The sequence below is a fragment of the Vanessa atalanta genome, chromosome 17 (assembly GCF_905147765.1).
Source record: "Vanessa atalanta chromosome 17, ilVanAtal1.2, whole genome shotgun sequence".
NCBI classification, from domain to species: domain Eukaryota; kingdom Metazoa; phylum Arthropoda; class Insecta; order Lepidoptera; family Nymphalidae; genus Vanessa; species Vanessa atalanta.
This window is the reverse complement of record NC_061887.1, coordinates 2333649-2353698: the sequence shown is the minus strand read 5'-3', so window position 1 is coordinate 2353698 and position 20050 is coordinate 2333649. Positions and strand designations below refer to the sequence as shown.

The 20050-nt window shown below is 32.7% G+C and overlaps 1 protein-coding gene across 4 annotated transcripts in view; it reads right to left on the bottom strand.

The window, feature by feature from the left end:
- Positions 1–20050, bottom strand: part of LOC125070311 (sodium/potassium/calcium exchanger Nckx30C) — an 89434-nt gene that overhangs the window by 28093 nt on the left and 41291 nt on the right. For 3 of the 4 annotated variants that reach the window (XM_047680120.1, XM_047680122.1, XM_047680123.1), the window contains one exon: positions 5373–5538. In XM_047680120.1, the coding sequence (XP_047536076.1) occupies positions 5373–5538 (166 nt within the window). The remainder of the gene's footprint in view (positions 1–5372; positions 5539–20050) is intronic. The other variant, XM_047680121.1, reaches the window with a different exon arrangement.

Below are 20050 nucleotides of genomic sequence, written 5' to 3'. Positions count from 1 at the left end.
CTCAGAGGTTTAGGGGAGAATAGGTTTTAAAGCAATGAGACATGACCCGTCTGACAGGCTGTTCCTTAATTTTTTATTAGTTCTGAACATCTGATGAGAGTTTATATTCAAAGTAATAACTCGTTTAAGCTTAACTCTGGCGTTTAGTAACGGCTTGCTTATACCCGCACCCGTGTACAGTCGTAAACTTGGATGGTGCAACTTGCAATTGTTGATGTTAGCTTAAATTCCAGCGTAATGTTAAATGAACTTGGCTCGTATGTTTTGAAATTCTAACACTACAATTAACATATTTTTCATGAAATGTAATGAGTTTTGTTGCAAATGTTTACGTTTAAAAAGCGTGAAACGGAATTTATACTTAATATATTAAAAACCTTGAAATCATTCTTGATTTTTAAAATTGTCGTTGTGAACGATTGTTAAAAATAAATAAGAAATTATCTTTAATATACGTGATATGTATATGTAAACGGTTTATTTAAGATACATTTTGCTGAAAGGCGCCGCTAGATGGCACTGTAGCACGTTTTCTGGTTCTAAGCCATTCGATTTTTGTGCACGTAGAATATTTCAACGCGAGTAAGAAGCAGCGTCGCAGAACTATCGATAGTTTGACTATCGATATTTGACCTCGAAAACTATTCAGGATATCGATAGAAGCGTTTTGATCAATACTATCGATACTATCGACAAGTCTCCGTGAGCGATACTATTTGTAGTAGCGATACTATTGACACTATGAATCAATATCGATGCTATCATCGATAGTTTTGGACTATCGATAGTTTAGGTTAAAAATAATAGTTTTTGCAATACTATCGACAGTATTGCTCATGCGGACTTATCGATACTATCGATAGTAATGATCAAAACGATACTATCGCTAATACCTTAACTATCGATAGTCTATCGATAGTGGACTATCGATATGCAACACTAGTCAGAAGCTTACAAGAAAAATTAAAGAGCTATTGCAAGATTAGCCTTCATTTGGTTATATATAAAAGTAATCACAAAACAATTAGTTTAATTAACGTTTAAAACGAAGATAATATTAGTTAAATAAGTTATTTGAATCTAAATATGACTGTATGTCTGTTGCTTTTTTACGATCGACCTTTAATAATTAATAGGCTGATATTATTGTATACATATTTTACAGTTTTGTAAAATGACTATACAAAAGTGCTTGTAAAACCTACTTGATTAAGGTACATATATTTTGATATTGTATTTGATTTTTATTAACTATAATTTGACGACCAACCCCTAAAAAGCGTGCGTATCCACGCGCGATAACTAGTCTTATATAAACCAGAATATTTTCAAACGAAACGTTATATTAAATATTAAACGAATCTCGAAAACATACTCCAAAAAGTTTCACTTTAATAAAAGAAAGATATATTTTAATTGAACACGTTTAGCTTTATGAATAAGAGCCAACACCCGTACGGTACGGAAAAAAAAACACACAAGTTATACGAACACCGTAAGTAATCGTCGGCGAAGATCGCCCTTAGCCGTGACGCTAGGCGTGACCCAAATACACAATGCTGAACTCCACGTCCAAGTTACATAAGACATTCACGCGGTAAATATTGTTTTAACAAAAACCGGTCAAGTTTGTGTCGGCTGAGGTTTTCGTGTTCATATTTTAACACACTTAAACAGTTTATTCAAAACGTAATTCGGATTTACGCTAAGTTTTGCGAGAATTAAAATCAGGTCATTGCGCTTTGGAAGGTTAAGGAAGGAGGATGAGGTCTATTGGGTAGTAGCTTGTTGTAACTTGTACCTACTTATTGGGGAACTTGTATTTGTTTTCAATTGCATTTTATGTAATATATCAACGAACAAAGATGTCACAGTTGTAAAAATTTTAAATTTTTTAATTCTCATATTCGTATAATAGTTTTCAGTGATTCATATTTGTCGTGTGTACATTTTAAATGTAAGAAAATATTACGCCATTTTTGTAACGTTACCCCGGAACAAAATACTACGGTACATATTGTTAATAATGCGTATGTCACTTTTACTTTTTTTACTTACAAAAATATTTTTAAGACACCTATTGGGACGCCTCGCCGTTTTTATCAGACTATATCATTTGTCAGAATCTCAGCTGCTTGCTTCTGGTTCATGTTATCCTTCTCATAGTTCTGTTATCTTTCTTAAGTACGTTTGTGGACGATATTATACCGAACTCTTCATGTCCCTATCAAGATAATCCGTTTCCTTTCAGCGTTTCTGTCAAACGATTTACTTTCAAACTTTCTCTTAAAACAGTAGGTATGTTTTTGTACCAGCAGTTTAGTACAACAGTACAGTCACTATAAAATAAGTTAAATAAACTTCTCAAATCAAAGTACCGACTGTAGAAAAAAGCTGATAAATGATAATAATTAATGTTGAGAAATTTTTATACCGGTTATTAAAGTACCGACAACTAATCTTATTTTTTGTACCAATGTTAATAACGAACTGTACCACCTTTAAATTAATTAACTCTACTTATGAATTTTACCTACGTTGTTATGGTAAAATAATGTTTTTCTTCCTAATGTAATATTTTTTTATGGCATTGGTTGGCTTACAAACACCTAATGGTAAGTGGTCACCATCGCCCATAGACAAAGACGCTGTAAGAAATATTAACCATTCCTTACATCACCTATGCGCTACCCTCGAGAACTAAGATGTTATGTCCCTTGTGCCTGTGATTACACTGGCTCACTCACCCTTCTAACCGGAACACAATAATACAGAGTACTGGTAATAATAATATAATACTATTGTAATATCAAAAACACGATGAAAGAAAGAGAGCAATATTTATAAAAAGGATGTATGTTAATATTTCGAAATTGTTCTCCATTACAAGCAGCAGTGCGATTCTGTAAGAATTAAACTCGTAGGCCATACGTGAAATTATGTCAATCGACTTATGTCGATACGCCATTTTGATACGTGTATCCTATATATTTTATAATTAGTAAAGTCAATATTGTATATCACATTCTGACATTTCATGCTCGTAATCTGAGGTGAGATTTGAGTTCGTTCTGACAGAATACTTTTATAGTGCAATTTTGTATCAACTTACTTCGTATCTGATTCGCGTAATATTGGAAACCTTCTGACTTGAGACGATGATCTATTACATTAACAGCCTGTAAAATTCCCACTGCTGGGCTAAGGCCTCCCCTCTCTCTTTGAGGAGAAGGTTTGAGCATATTCCACTATGTTGCTCCAATGCGGGTTGGTGGAGACACATGTGGCAGAATTTCGTTGAAATTAGACACATGCAGGTAATACAAATAAAGCACATGAAAACACAGTGGTGCTTTACCGGGTTTGAACCCGTAATCATTGATTAAGATGCACGCGCTCTAACCACCTGGGTATCTAGGCCATTGATGATCTATTGTGATGCGTTAATTTTTCAAATATAATATAATAGTATAGTCAATATCACTTATTACTTTTTGGTATTTAAGAATCATCTTCTACGACTTTGTCTTTACAGAATAACTACTGGTGTCCAGTACCCAGATATATAAACGTCCAAATAAACAATATTTACACATCGAGTAAAAAGCTAATTGTTGATAGTAATCTCTATATAAAGAGGCCAAATTTTAAACACACAGAAGAGTGTTTTTTATTTCGTTTGCGTGAAATAGCAGTAAAGTGTGGTTTAAGCGGTCATATGTGGTGCGTTTTAACATAAATTCTGTATGAAGTTCAAGCTTTGGTACTGTACGTATAAAGGCGACGAAACATTTAAATATGCAGCAGGCAACGATAAATTGCTGTGTCAAGCTGCTGTGATTTAAAATATTCGAATATATTTTTAACACTGTGTGTATATGTGCATACATGTTTAGCGTAAACAACCTATCCAAAAAAAATGGTACATTCGAAGTACTCTTTAAGTAAACACTTACTAAATATCACAAATAACCTGTAAATCTCACACACCGTGTGACAAACATCAAACATTCCTCCTAGTTATGAAGTTCAGACCCTAATCCACCACGCTTTTATGAGGTTTACCAATGAGGTTTAGTGGATTCTTTTTTTTAAATTTCATCTAAATCTTACTTTCTTTGCAATGATTAAGAAATCATCAGCCACGAGCGAAGAATGTATTATATATGTCGATGTCCATTTATTTACAAAATAATTACGTTAAGCTTTATTATTAATAATAATAATTAAACAATTAGTAAAATTAATTTAGCTTGAAATTTTACAGCTTTATTTATGAAATTTATTCTACGGTTAATTTACGTCGATCAAGTACTCAATGGGTTGAAACAACTGAAATTAGTTAAATGTAGGCAGATTTATAGTGCTTTAATTTAAATTTTATTTTAATTATATCTCACTAGCTGAACGTGCGGCTTTACCCGCGCGAAATTTATAAAAAACAAACTTCCAAGCCCCGCTTTTGGCCCTTACGCGTGGAGTTTACACCCTACATGGATGTCAACACCCTATAAGCAACCTACCTATCAAATTTATATATATATACAATATACGCTTGCCTACCTACTTATTAACGTATATTAGTAATAATTTATTGTGGTTGTGGTAACATTTACCATGACGTAACAATCACATAATAAATAATATTAGCGTACGGTTGCTTCGTTCCTTTCCTAGGAAATTTAATTGTATTATATCTTTAAATATTATATGTGAACTAGCGATCCATTTCGACTTCATACGGGTGGAATTTATACGGTACGGGTATATTCTATAGAACTCAGCTTTCTACATTATTTATAATATTAGTATATATGTATATATTTATTGAAATATATGACCAGTAATAGTCTTCCTGTTATGAATTAAAAAATTCTCACGATAAAATACAAATAAACATTCGATCAAATTCATTTATTCTGTGAGAGAGCTTTCGTGTGAAAACATAATGCGCATATAATTCTAATTTATTATTTAATTACGTAATCCCATTAACAAAATAGTTATTAAGGTATTAGTATTCTAGAAAATTGTATTAATTTTGACGATTATAAATTACAGTTTGTCATCGATTCATTCATTGAGTATTTGATCGATATAAATGTATCAATAAATAAATATATAGATAAATCTGAGTTCACACGAGTCGAGTTCAGTTGATCAACTGCAAAATCGAAAGCGATTCGAACAATTTTCAAATGAATTGAAAGAAAATAAATCGATTCATTACAACTTTTCTCTCATTCTACTATTATTATTCAATTTAAATTTTAACTATTAATTATCTGTTTCGTGGAGCAAATGTTGTTCAAACAAAATCAAACCGTGCGAACCCTTAAAAAGTGTTAGTGAAAGCAAAGCGCGGTGCATACCTAACTCACCGTCGTGCATGGGATCGATGGTGTGTATCATGAGCTGCAGCAGACCGTGACGGAACTTGGCAGCGGGTGGTGGCGCTTTACTCGGTCCCGGGGTTGCGGTGACCGTCGCCGTGTTCGTACCTACTGAAGTCTCGCTCGACGTTGTCGCGTTCCCATGCTGAAATCAAAGGATTTTTAGTATCTACTGACTGACATTATCCGTCTCAATTAAGTTACAACTTTTATTATTCAATTTACTACAAGAATGCTCAATATTAAATCTACATGATGCAAACTAATTCTATGATATGATGCATGTACTCCACAACAATGTTATATTGGACAAAAAGTAATATTAAATACGTATTAAGCATACATTCTATCTATACATATAATAAAATTGGAGTGTCTGTTTGTAATATTATAATAACCCATTTTAACTAAATGCATATGTATGTATACACGGTCCATATACCAAAATATTTTTTTTTACAATTTTTGTCTGTCTGTCTGTTTGTTCCGACTAATCTCTTGAACGGCTGAACTGAATGACGGACTTTCACTGGCAGATAGCGGATGTAAAAGGAGTAACTTAGGCTACTTTTATTTTAGAATTATATATTACTACTTGTGCAAGCTCGTCTGGGTAGGTACCACCCACTCATCAGATATTTTACCGCCAAACAGCAGTACTCAATATTGTTGTGTTGCAGTTTGAAGGGTGAGTGAGCCAGTGTAACTACAGGCACAAGGGACGTAACATCTTAGTTACCAAGGTTGGTGGCGCATTGGTGATGTAAGGAATGGTTAATATTTCTTACAACGCTATTGTCTATGGGCGGTGGTGACCACTTACCATCAGGTGGCCCATTTACTCGTCCGCCTACCGATATTATTAAAAAAATATATAGAATGAAATCACGCTACAGTATCCAAATAACTAAAATTCAAACAACGCGCACGAAGTCGCGGGCACAGCTAGTTTAACATATAACGTTAAAAATATACGAAATGACAACTACATACAGTTGTCAATACTGATATAAGAGAAGTATCTACTTTCAGTCATTACCTACTTAAATACGTCATATTAAATTTAAAATAGTAATTATTGCTTTGTTGTATTATAATATTACAATAACAATCTGAATCGCGCTATCGATATTCTTGTAGTAATTTCTATATACGACTACTACACTTTTTTATAATACGATATAAACAATTAATTACTAAGTAAGTAGATTTATTAAGTTGATAAGTAGAGTCGGCCTGTAGCTCTATCTCCAATAGGACAATATTTTCTGACTCGTTTGTATTTTATGCTAGTTTTCGTCCGCGTCTCCTCTCGCGGTTTAGGTGTTGGTTGTCATGTATTATTAACACAATATCTTTATAAATTATAGCCTCTGTGTGATTCGGAAGTATAAGCTATAATATTGTAAAGTTTAATTAAAATCCGTTCAGTAATTTTTGCGTGAAAGATTAACAAACATTCATTGATACAAATTTTCGCCTTTATAATATTAGTAAGGACAGATCGAAGGTCGAATTCTGTCTTATATTACTAGTATTTATTTTAAAAGGAGAGCAATGAAGCATATATCGATAGGAAGCAAATAGGGACAGTAGAGTAGAAAATAAATTGGTCGATTTAAAAAAAATATATATATATAGAAATTCAGCGACATATTTCTAATACATAAGTGTAGTTTAAAAATATATTTTAGGTTATTTTGAAATAATATTAATTTATCGTAATGGTTTTTATTAATAGTAGTTTGTGGCGAATTCGAAATGTAAGATTTGTTGACAGTTCAATATGATGGAGAGCGCACAGTTGTCAGGCCTTGATTAACACATCGCTGTCATATTAATGGATAATGATATTAATTCATATGACATTAATTAATATGATATCTACATTTATAAAATCTATAGGCTATCGAGGCATAGACAAAACTGAGCATACTAAATTCAAATTTGGAATATAGGTTTATTTATAGCGCAAGCATTCGCTAAGCGTAAGAAAGCTTTGAAAATTTCAACTTTCAGGAGGATGTGTATGTGATTTTTACCCGTAACGGAATGGAAAGTTAACGTTAAAGAAAATCATGATTTATATCAACCCTGTTTACTCTGTGATAGCTCTTAATTTAATATAATTATTAAAGACCCATTGTGTTACTGTTAATGTAAACTTTTAAACAGCTTCGTTGGTCTGGTGCATAGCTTGTATGGCTAAAGATCCCTAGCTCATATGTTTAAATACATGAAATTTTTTTTTTTTTAGATTAAGACTCCTGTGCCTCGTAAAAACTTGTAAATAAAATCATTGATCGTTTGCTTGAAGTAGTTGTGTTCATATCGTATTATGAAGGAATAATTTGTGAGTACACAAGTGAACAGAAGCGCTTATACACTTTTTTACTCTACGTTCCGTGTAGTGCTTTATTCTCTGCCATTTCCAACGTCGGTCATAACCTTTTTAAATTATACTAATAGAATAATAATTTTATTTCTTAACTCAATTACAATAAACATATTATATAATCAACCATAGAGACTACTGCTGATTACTGGAGCCCTATTATATAAAAAGTGGTACATTATTATTGTATAACTGTTTTAATTATCTTAAAGACTCCGAGCCTTTGTTCCATCGCTGAGACAACAATGGCGTCGTAATAAACAATGCAGTCTTTTCGAAGTGCTTACTCGACATAACTCTAAATGGTAGAGTTGAAACTTTATGCACTTAAATAGAACAGAAATGTACATAGAGTATGTTAACACGCGTTTTAATTCGTAATTATTTATATAGTTTTGTATGTGTGTTGTAATTTATTAGTTTTATTTTATTCATAACGCGTGTGTGTGAAGTCTAGTCTAGTAATATAACGCTATGAAACGATTTTATTTAAAATCGTTCTTATATCTCAAGTTAGACACTCAATCGTTAGAAAAATGAGAATGTTTTTAAAACTAGGTATATTAAATTATAAAGAAAGCTGATTTTTTTTGTATAGACATACATATAACAAAAAAAGTTGTTAAATAAGTTATTATGATGGCTGTCCGTTAGTCTGTGTAATTGTTTGTCTATTGAATTATGATTGTAATTAATCGTTTTGAATAAGTTTCCGTTTATTCTGACGATGAACTCTATTACTTATCATGATTAAACTGATAACCGTTTTAAAGATATTTAAATTTGCAATATAATATAAAAAAAATTTTAGTGAAATTGCCACGATGGCTCAGTGGTTCCTGTATCTTTAGAAAGCGAGTTTAAGCGCAAGCAATCACTGAGTGCTATTATATTCCGGATGAAATTCTGCAATTTGTATCTACCCGCAGGAGCAGCCAAAGAGTTTTTAAAAAATTAATCACAAATCAATTTCACGGTACATATACACAATTGTATTTATAACCAGGGTTTTAACCGCGACATTTTCATGATTGTGACCACGGCAGATGCAACTCTAAAATGTAGGATAAAATAAAAAAGTTATAATCGCGGTTGAATATATAGGTCATATATGTATATTTATATACACTTATATGAAAAGTTTGTTTGTTAGAACGCGCTAATTTTATTGCATTTGATAAGCCATTTATTAAGAAAGGTTGTAAGCTAAATAATATGGTACAACTCATGGGGCTCTTCTTAGTACAGTAACATTTAACGCAGGACGAAACTGTCCGGAGCAATATGTTTGTGTACAAAGTTCAATAACCTGACTGATTGCGTATTAAGGCACGGCGAAAATAATAGAGACATGAAACATGAAAGGGACTCTCGCTTTGTGAAACGAGAAAGGTTCTTGCAAAGTTTTTATTTTAAGTATAATTACGTATTTACTTCTGTCGCTTCATCCCTATACTTTCGACGTTCCCTTATTCTATAATGTAAATTTATGCTTTCAAATATTCATTATTCAAACAAAGAAGTTAGAACACTTGAATTGTAAAAGATGATTGCGGGTTCGATCCCAGGCCAGCAATGAATTTTCGTTTGCTTAATTCGTCTTTATAACAATTCGGACGGAAAAATTTTGATGTTAATTACGTCTATCGTAGGGAATTCTTCTACACGTGTAATCCAACAATAGACACAATGCAAGCGTTGGGATTCAAAAGATTCTCCACAAAAAGCGTTAGTCCAATCGACTTTATAAAATAGCGTAAGACGATATAAATTAAAAGTAAAAAACCTTTTTTAAAACACAAAAATGACAAGCTTTTATATCATATAAATTCTGTCAAATGTGACAAATTTGCAATGACGTTATAAGTTAACACTATACCCTGTACAAGATAGCTTGATCTTTTTGACAGATGTAAATTTATCGGATCGACATAACTTTGCAATGACGAACATATTATTTACTTAATTTAATGATTTTAAAAACTGTAAAATTATTTATAAATATACATATAATACAAAAGTAAAGATAAAACCTAAAGATTCAAGTGTTATCCGAAAATTTTAAGACTTTTTCTATTATATATTATTATTATATTATTGCTTCAAAGTAAAATTTAAATAGAAACACTGAAAATAATAGACGCTTGTACAATGTTACACGGTAGGGACGCGAATAACAGGCAGTAACTACTACAAATATCGATTACAAAAATCCTTATTAAAGATCTTTGTTATGTTATTGTTACGAATGGGTCCTTTTGGTCGGGGTCTCTTTAGCTGGTAAAAAAATTGAATTCGTATTTGAATTACGCATTCCGTCATTCCATCGACTGTTGTGTATGTTATATTTTCTGTTTCTCATCACTAGCCCGTCTGTCAAAAATCAATCAATCTAACTTGAAGTGTATAAAAGTGTTTAGTGCAAACGTATTTTACTTTTAATTTACTTTTTAGTAATTAAACTCGCATTCGTATTCTCAGTAAGTCCTTTCATTCGATACCTACATTAGAGTCAATTACTAAAAACTTACTCCGCCATATTGGTTTACAGTGGCGTCATTTTATTTTTTGACTTATTCTCAGTAAGTCCTTTCATTTCATATCGTAGGACTGCATTAAAAATAATTGGTCCGCCATTTTGCCTCCATGTTGATTTTAGAATGACATCACATAGTTAACCATGCACTGTTATCCAAACAAATCGTCTATACAAAAATTCAGCTCAATCGGTTAAAGATATCTGCTTCTAAATTGAGTTGCAAGATTTCACCCGCAAATGCTTACATTACAACTTAAATAAAAGCTTAGCTTAGGTCGTTTTTATTGGCAGAAAGATCGCTTTGTATGAGAGAGGTGATTTTTGTCCAGCTGTGGAAAATTTGCAGGCAATTAAAGCATAAAAAGTGAGGCAATATACATTTTTGGGGTGAAGAGAACGTAACGCAACGTGCTGAAAACGTGTTAGTATATTACTTTTAAGAGAGAAATATTTAATGTATTAAGAAATAATATAAAAATATACATATATTGTAAAAGTTACATAAATCTTAGCCATTTCAACGACAAATAGAAATCGGTAGGTTAATCTTTATAAAGTTTTACCTTGGCCAAGTTTGTTGCACGTGGTACCATTCCCGTGAGACTCGGTTTTCAACGTATCCGAAGCGGTATGAAGCGCACCTCATAAATACACGGTTATTCGAATTTTACAATTTGTATTCCACATGATAAAGGGAAATATTTAACATATCATTTAATTCATCTTTTAGTTCAGAGATGGCGCTGATTGTCTCAAAGTCACGTAAGTTTGGGTTTTGTACAACAATAATAATTTGTTCTCCTGAGCGACCATGCTCAAGTGCGACAGTGCAGTTATGTTTACTTTTCTCCAAAAATACGTGGTAATATTTCTTAATAAAAAGTTATAATTCTTTGTCGTAATTTAAAAAATGTTTTTAATTGCACACAAATAATCAATTACAAGAAAATAATTATTATTATAATAAATGTAATTCTTTTTTTTCCGAATTTAAATTTGGAAAAAAAATGATCATTTTTAAGACAAAGTTGCCTATTTTGAGTGATTTCATCATGTATTTTCCACGTCACTCACAAAATCATCCCTCTCAACTTTTTATGATAACGCGACCAAATTAACTCTAAAAAATAGCTTGAAAAGCTGTGAGGATCGGTAAGGAAACCTCCATGTATCAGATGAAATTATTCCACAGTATATTCTCCAACACACCTTGGAGCAGTCTTGTGGAATATGCTCTAAACCTTAGAGGAGAGAAGTCCTTATTCCTGGAGAATATTTACAGACTGTTACTAACACATTGTAATTTAGCTTCAGCTACTACCAGACGATAATAATTAAATTCGTTGGATTTAATTAAATATATTCCCATCGTCTGGTTTAGGTAATTAAATGCGGTTGGAACTATTTGTATTGGAATTATTATGAATACGCCGAAAGCATTCCAACAATTTACCATAAAACCCTTTGTGTTTTCAAAATTTATAACATGTTGAAATTTTTTACACAAATAGTAGCAATGATCCATTTTAAGGAATTAATAATTTTCGAAGCCTAAAGCTTGTGCTAGGAGAGTGACAAAAGCCCAATGAGTCAGGATCGAACTAGCGACTTATTACGTTGCTGGGCGGTCCGTAAACCATTGCGGACACCATAAGAAACTTATGATCATATGTATCTTTTCATGTAATTTGTACAACAGATTAAAATTTGGCGTATTTATATATTTGGGCTGATGTATGGGAACGAAAATTCATCAAGTCACACAATACACGATCACTTAAGAACATTTGACGATGAAATGTTACATTTCTCTGCAATGTTTGTTATTAATAGCGCTCTCTTAGATCGCCTCGGTAAATCTAGGGCTTACAAATCGCTGTGATATATTTTAAGGATCTATTATAATCCCTTTGTATTAGTTGAAGTCGTGTTCAAGTGAGAGTTGAGCCTGGATTTTAGAAAGAAAATGTATTAATATTTGACTTTTTTAATAGATTTGGAGTGGTTTTTAAGCCGATGGTATTTAATTAAGTCTCCGCAATAGAAGACCTCCTGGTGATTGGGCTTTGTGTAAGCACATTTGGGTAGTTTGAGTTTATTAGTTTGAACAATGAAAAATGAGTGGCTGTTTCGTGAAATATCGATTTTTTTTGTTATTAACAGATTTTCAAGTGATAACTTCTTATGGGTAAACCGCTCCGTTACGTAACGCGTTACGGCGCCAGACTATCTGGCTTCCCTTTCTCTTACGCATACGGCAACGTTAGGCAGGCTCCCCCTCTCTCACTCTAACCCACAACGTTAGCCGTATTTCCGTCAATTTAAGTTATCATTTTATCGAGCGTCCCGAAACGCACACGTATTTTTTACTAATGCATATCTTGAAATAAATAATATAATAGATATTCGTTAATGGAATAAGTATATTATTCTTATTATGATAGGGATATATCACAATGAAATATATAGTATACCCGCCACGCGCCATAAGGTTAATGTTTGTAGCTATTTTACGCGCTCTTAAAATACCTAATATATATTTGAAAGTACCGTTCCTCGTGAGTCATTATGTACACGTGTGCGTATATTTAAATTATACGTATCAATAATTCGTTAAAACATATATAAAAGTAACTCGTATAATATCATTAAAATTATATTAAATTTTAGAAGAACTTTGCTTTGTATTTTGGTCGAAAACTGTTATGGTAAGCCGCAAATAGTTTATATTTGTGTGTGCGGTGCACACACAAATATCAAGTATGTGATACCACATTACAGTATTTGGTGATTATGGTAATTGAAAAATGGTATCTATTTGTATGAAGGTTTATAATGTGACTGCAAACATGGAAATGAATTGTAAGATGTTTACGTAGTCGAGGTGATAGAAAATGTTAGGTATATTTTTATCTGATTTAATCAATAGAGATACCGTGTTCTATTTTCAAAAATTTCTAAATTACCTTTATATGGCAAAGGTAGGTGAATGGGTAAATGGTGATGGTAAGTGGTCACGACTGTCACCATTCCTAACATTGCACATACGCTACCGACCTTGGGAACTGAGATGTTTTATCCTTTGTGTCTGTATTTGTACTTAACTGTTGTACCTACCCAGACGGGCTTGCACAAGGCTCTACCACTAATAGAAAACGATAGTCTGAGTCGAAAAAATCATTACAAGAACGTTACACTTGCTTATTGATTCCTTTAATCCTCAGCCTTGAGAAAAATCAACCATGAAAGACGTAAAACGTTTAAATATAGAAGAACAAACATCGCAAATAAATCCTTTCTTTTTGGACTAGGACCTTTAAGGACTACGAGCAATACTTACCAAAGTTTCACCATAATCAGAATAACGGTTTAGGATTATCCTCAAATGAACATTCGTTTCCAAATTTTAAGACAAAGAAGATGGTTATTGTTATAAATATAATGAAGACCCTTATTTTTAATCGATTGAAGGCGTAAATCTCAATTATAATATATAACAAATATTTAATACGGAATATTTACCATGTTTTTTATTTTTATTTGGTGGAGCTCGATATTTCGACATTATCTACGAATGTCTTGTTCGAAGTCTCGTGTTTGAAGTCTCGAGACTCTTGTTGCAATAAAAATAACCTATAAAATATTAATTTGAAATAAATATTAATTTGAAATCTTATAATATATAAGTTTTATTGAAACGGAATTTTCTTGAGCTTCAATTATATATTTGTCTCTAAAGAAGCACTTCTCGAAAAATGTTATTATTAATTCTAAACGAACAATACTTCTGGTTCCGTACCCTCGAATTGAGGATGCGTTGACGGGAATTCGTGTTATTCGCAAAATTACTGCAACATTTAAAATGTATTCCAGAGGCAATTATTCGATATGTCAGAATGAAAAAGCAATCACATCCGTTTTATTCGAAACATTTAATATATTGTAAGCCTGGTGGAGGTACGGGTGATATTGGTGAATGGTTCTTGAATATAGCTTCCATTTCAATTTATAAATTTGGCTTAAAGTTTTTTTTTTTTAATATTTCTGTTTTTCATCTTTGCTTGCTTTTAAGAAGAATATTACAGGGATGGCACATATAACAGGACGTAACCCATGCAGGTTTCCTATGATTTTCTTCACCAAGTACGAGATGAACAACTTGATTTGGCAATCCTAGATTGCGTTGGAGATGTTATATTAATTAAGACATTAGTTTTACAACATCTCTATTTTGAAATTTTCAAATGTATCTCGATTATTGCTTTTGTTTCGCCTAGCCTTGTATTGTTTCGCAAGCTATTTATAGTGACACCTCCATCGAAGTACCAGCTAAATACGTTTTCACACTTCACTATTTTTTCTCAACGAGGAAGATATGAGCTGCGATGCCAACTAGCTGACAAGATAAAATTAAATGGATGTTACGGAAAACTTCGCTTTCAGTAAATACATATACCTTTATGCCAAATTTTACGGTAGTCGGCAAAAATATTTCGGAATATATTAACATCAAGCATATATATCATACAAACATTATATATACGTATATGTGAAATGAAATTGCGCCACGCATATGTGTGGAATAAATAATAATAGGCGGACAGAAGGGATAGCAGAAGGGTCTGCGCGGTAAAAACGTACAAAAAATCGACGGTGAGATTTTTATCTGAAGCTTTGAATACGAAAGACTTGGGTCAGAGTCCGAATTCCGAGTATTCTGGATATTAGGTGAATCAGATTGAAGTGGCTACTGAAATTTTACATAAAAGCTTTGTTTTTATTTAATAATATATCAGAATAGTCGAGATCGAACTTTGATTACAATACGATACCATACGAATACTTTTTATTGCACACCACAAACTAGGAAAGATAAAATCGTTTATCGCTGTGTTATCGCTAAAAACTCTCTTCCAGACTACCCTTGGGGATAGAACTTGACGAAACAACAGCGACTTGGAAGTGTACAATTACACAAATAAAAATACTATATATAAATATATAAATTCTATGTATATATTAGAAGACTTCAGAAGTATAGTAACGTAGTAAATGACTCAGATACAGTGAGTCTACAAAGAAATAAGAATATGGAAACGCAATATAAAAACAAAATACCTTAGTATACATTATTTATTTACTGCGAATCATACAGCTAGATCGAGCAATCGTAAAAAAATCGTCTACCAAGTCATCAAAGTCGTTAAAAGTCGATTCCAAATTACCAATAATATATATATATACATATATATAAAGAGCTTCTATTACAACTGTCATATTTTATTAGATAACTTGTACTAGCGAGTCATTCTAAGGTCACGGGTTCAAGACTGTTAATATTTACAGATATATTTTTAAAAGAGTAATACGTAACGAGGATTGAGCCGTAATAGAGACCAAGGTCACAGATTAGCGGAAAAATTGGTTAGAGTCTCATCTGAATGATTTGTCAATTTAGATCAGCTTGACAGCTGGCATCCCACGACGAGGATGACCCCCATTGAGCCGAGATGGCTCATTGATGATTTGTGTTTATAATTCATCTCGCGCTCGGCGGTGAAGGAAAACATCGTGAGGAAAGCTGCATGTGTCTAATTTCAACGAAATGTTGCCACGTGTGTAACCACCAACCCGCATTGGAGCAGCGTTGCGAAATAAACTCCTAATCTTTTTCTCAAAGGGAGAGGAGGCCTTAGCCCAGCAGCGAGAAATTAACAGGCTGTTACTGTCTGTCTGTTCTGAGCAGTAATAAGGAGCCTAATGTAATGAGCATGACGTACGCACGTAGAGGGAGGGAGGGGAAGAGGACGACCTAAGGAGACATGGATGGAGTGTGTGAGAAGTGAGAAAGAGGAATGTGAATAAACAGATGAAGAGTAATAGAGGAGAATGGAAAGAAAAGACATAATGCGCGACTCCCAGTAGATTAGAACTCGGGCAGGGAAAAGATGAAGAGCCGTAATCTCCACTATGCTAATATTTCAAATATGAAAGTAACTCTGTCTATTTCTCTTTCATATCCAAACCAATGAACCGGATTCGATGAAATTTGCTGTGAAGCAAAATTGAACCCCAAAGAAGGACATAGTCTACTTTTTTTGCTTAACACATGAGAACCGTCACCCTAAAACGCGATCCAAGCCGCGGCCGACAACTAGTAAGGCATGAATCGTCAATAGCCTAATTGTCATCCACTCCAAACACAAAACTTAAGCTTAAATGGAGGGCTTAATAGCAATATTAGTAATTCCTTAATTAAATTGGGGCATTGCTACAAGTCTTTTTGAAGAGAAATAGAGAAAATTTGCCTTTTAATGCTTCGTTAAGGTGTTAAAAGGTTATTTTTTCCCAGGACACGTAGTATTTTTTGTATAATAAAATAATAAATAAAAAAAAAACAGCGCGATATGGAAAATTATCATGATCGAATTACAGTTCAACGTATATGACGTTAAGTGTAACGTCCGTACCGATAATTAGTTCACTCCTTAAATTAATCTAAACTCTGTTTTTTTTTTAATAAATTAAAAAAAAAGTAAATCTTCTGTATCAACTCATCTATTTGCATCTATTTATCTGTCATTTTCATATATTAACCTATGTTACTTAACTCTTAGTTAGCTCTCTTATCCAAAGTCAAAGTCAATTTCTAAATAACAACACGTAGACAATTATACTATTTGTGAGGAACACGAATCGTTTATTGAATATTGTATCCCTAGTATTAGAATGTTCCGAAAATTCAATTTGGAAACCTTCACGGCCAGTTCTGATTGGATATCGAATAAAGTCTTATCTGGCCCATGCTGAAATGTCACAAGCAAACCTGTTTACGAACTCGGTCTAACTTGTGAAATGTTTTAAGAAAAATAAGGCCAGTTGCCGTCTTTTATTTATCGTGCAGTTCTTAACGTAGCGGCAGATTGCGACGTCTAATATCTAATTGGATGCTTTCAACTTTTTCGGTTTAGTTTCCTCAATAAATTTTGACTCGTAAGTAGTCACATCAGCATTTTTTTTTAGTTCTTATTTTAAAATCTCCATATGGTTTTATTTAAGGAAAAGTTTTTGACTAAAAATAGTGGCTAGTTTATACAGCTGTAGATTTCGAGGTCCGAGATTCGCAAACTTTGATCGAGTCAATTTTATAATGGTTTTTCCGTCGAAAAATCTCAATCCGAAGCTTGGGAATTGGCTGTTTATCTATCGACGGTTGCTATTTAATAATTAAAAACATATTATAGTATAAGATTCAAAGAGAAGTGATCAAATATTATAGTAGGTTTATCTTTTTGAAGAGGGAACAGAAAAAAAGGGTATATAACGTTAGTATGTGCTATATGCAATGTAATTTTGGTTTCAATAAATTCGTTTGTTAAACAAAAGAGCGTAACATGAATAGAAATTTTAATTAAAGTTTTTTTTTTTTAATTACAGATAGTCATGAATATAATATAAATATTTTAATTGGTAGTAATAATCTATACTAATAATTTAAATACAAAAGTAACTCTGTGTGACTGTCTGTCTGTCGGTTTCTCGTTCATGGTCAAACTACTGAATCGAATTTTATCAAATTTGTTATGAAGCTAGTTAAAGATAGACCAAAAAACAGGAGCGAAGTCGCGGACCACAACTACTATTTGATGAATACGTTTCATCTAGTAAGTAGATTTGTGAAAGACGAACTAATTCTATTAAGAACATTTAAACTCAGTGTATAGAATACTTGGATCATAACTGTAGGTCTTAGAATAAGCTATCTTGGTTCTCATATCACGCTATATAACAAAAGTTAATTAAAAAGTAAAACAAAATCACTACCACTGTGATAATTCCAACTAACCATTTTTGGAGACGGCCATTGTCAGGATTAGCAGAGTGCGCACAAGTGTGTGTGCAAATACACGTAACCTTACTCTCATAATTCCATGTTTAATCCAACACCCTTGAGGAACCTTACACCCTTACAAAGTAACTAATGTGAAATTATTTCTTGTGATTTTTTTTCTGCCGTTTAAATAATAAATTTAAAACTTTTGTAAGACAAAAATTTAAACGACTTTGACCTATTTCTTTCAATAGCCGCGAAGACCCGGGGCGACGCAGGGCCTGCATGAGCTAACTGGGACTGACTATAAAATACGGCAGTTATATTTAAGCTAGCGCGTATTTATTTTTACATATATTTAAGATATATTATTACATAGTTTCAAAACAATAATTCTAGCAATGAATGAGATCTCAAGGCAAGTTTTCAAATTTGGCCCGAAAAGTGGACTTGAAAAGGAAAGTGGAAGTGAAGGATTACCTGAGGGTATGACTTCGTGCAAGCTCATCTGGGTAGGTACCACCACCACTTTTCAGATAGTTTAACCCCAAACAGCAATAATTAGTATTACTATATTTCGGTTTGAAGGGTGACTGAGCCAGTGTAACTAGAGACACAAAGGACATAGCATCTTAGTTCCCAAGGTTGGTGGCGCATTGGTGCGACGTAAGGCTTTTTTATTATTTCTTACAGCGCCAATTTCTATGTGTGTTGGTGACCATTTACCATGAGATGGGCCATTGGCCCGTCCACCTATTACATAAATGAATGATAGTATTTCAACGGGCAAAGATTAAAGCAGAGACCTCGACGTCACTTTTATGCCAGTATATCATTAAGGTAAAGCAATAACAACCCATAGATCACACCCAACTGTGACCTGTACTTGAAGTCTTATATATAATAAGAAAATTTGTTTACATAACTAAATTTACATAATGATTAATCAATGTTTCAATACCTTTAAAGTTATGAACTGTGAAGTTAGATAAATGTTTCATTATTATTAATTGTTATATGTGTCCCTGTCAGAACATGAGATAAAAATGCTGTAGGATTATTATATAATATTGAAACATAATACATGAATTGATCAATCTTCGTCATACATAACATAAACATATTAAATACAAGCAAATGGTCCCCTAACATTTATATACTATAACAAGGAAAATGTTTCAAACTCGACTCTGAATCCAACATCAAACCTCAATTATTATTTATTAAATAATTAAAACATGTTCTAAATAATCATACATAAATTACAAATAAAATGTAGCTCGCCCGCTTTACTAAGGATATTCTAATCTAGGTAAACTAGATACAGATCATGCTCTAGGCTAGGTGATCTAATATCTCTTAATGTAATTCACTTAGAATGATCTGACGTTAAAGAAGATGAACATTTCATTGCTACGTTAATGGATAATATTAACTTAATGTACTAAATATTCTACAATTAAAATAACCTATTTTATAAATGTATGTCGTAAACTTGTATATTGGGTCATCTATATATATATAATAAAATTGGAGTGTCTGTAATATTAAAATAACCGCTTTATACTAAATGCATATATATGTATACGCAGTACATATACCAAAATTATACATTTTTCAATTTTCTCTGTCTGCTTGTCTGCCTGTTTGTTCCGGCTAATCTCTGGAACGGCTGGACCGATTTTGACGGGACTTTCACTGGCAGTTAACTGATGTTCTAAGGAGTAACTTAGGCTACAGATTTTTTTTTTTAATTTAAACGCTTCTAGTTGTTAATAAGACGCCGAAAAGATGCTCTAAATCACGCTATCGTTTGGTATAGATGACGTCATTTATATGGGAGTAGATATTAGATCTCTGTCAGTTGCTCCGTTGTCTCCTTTCCCGATATC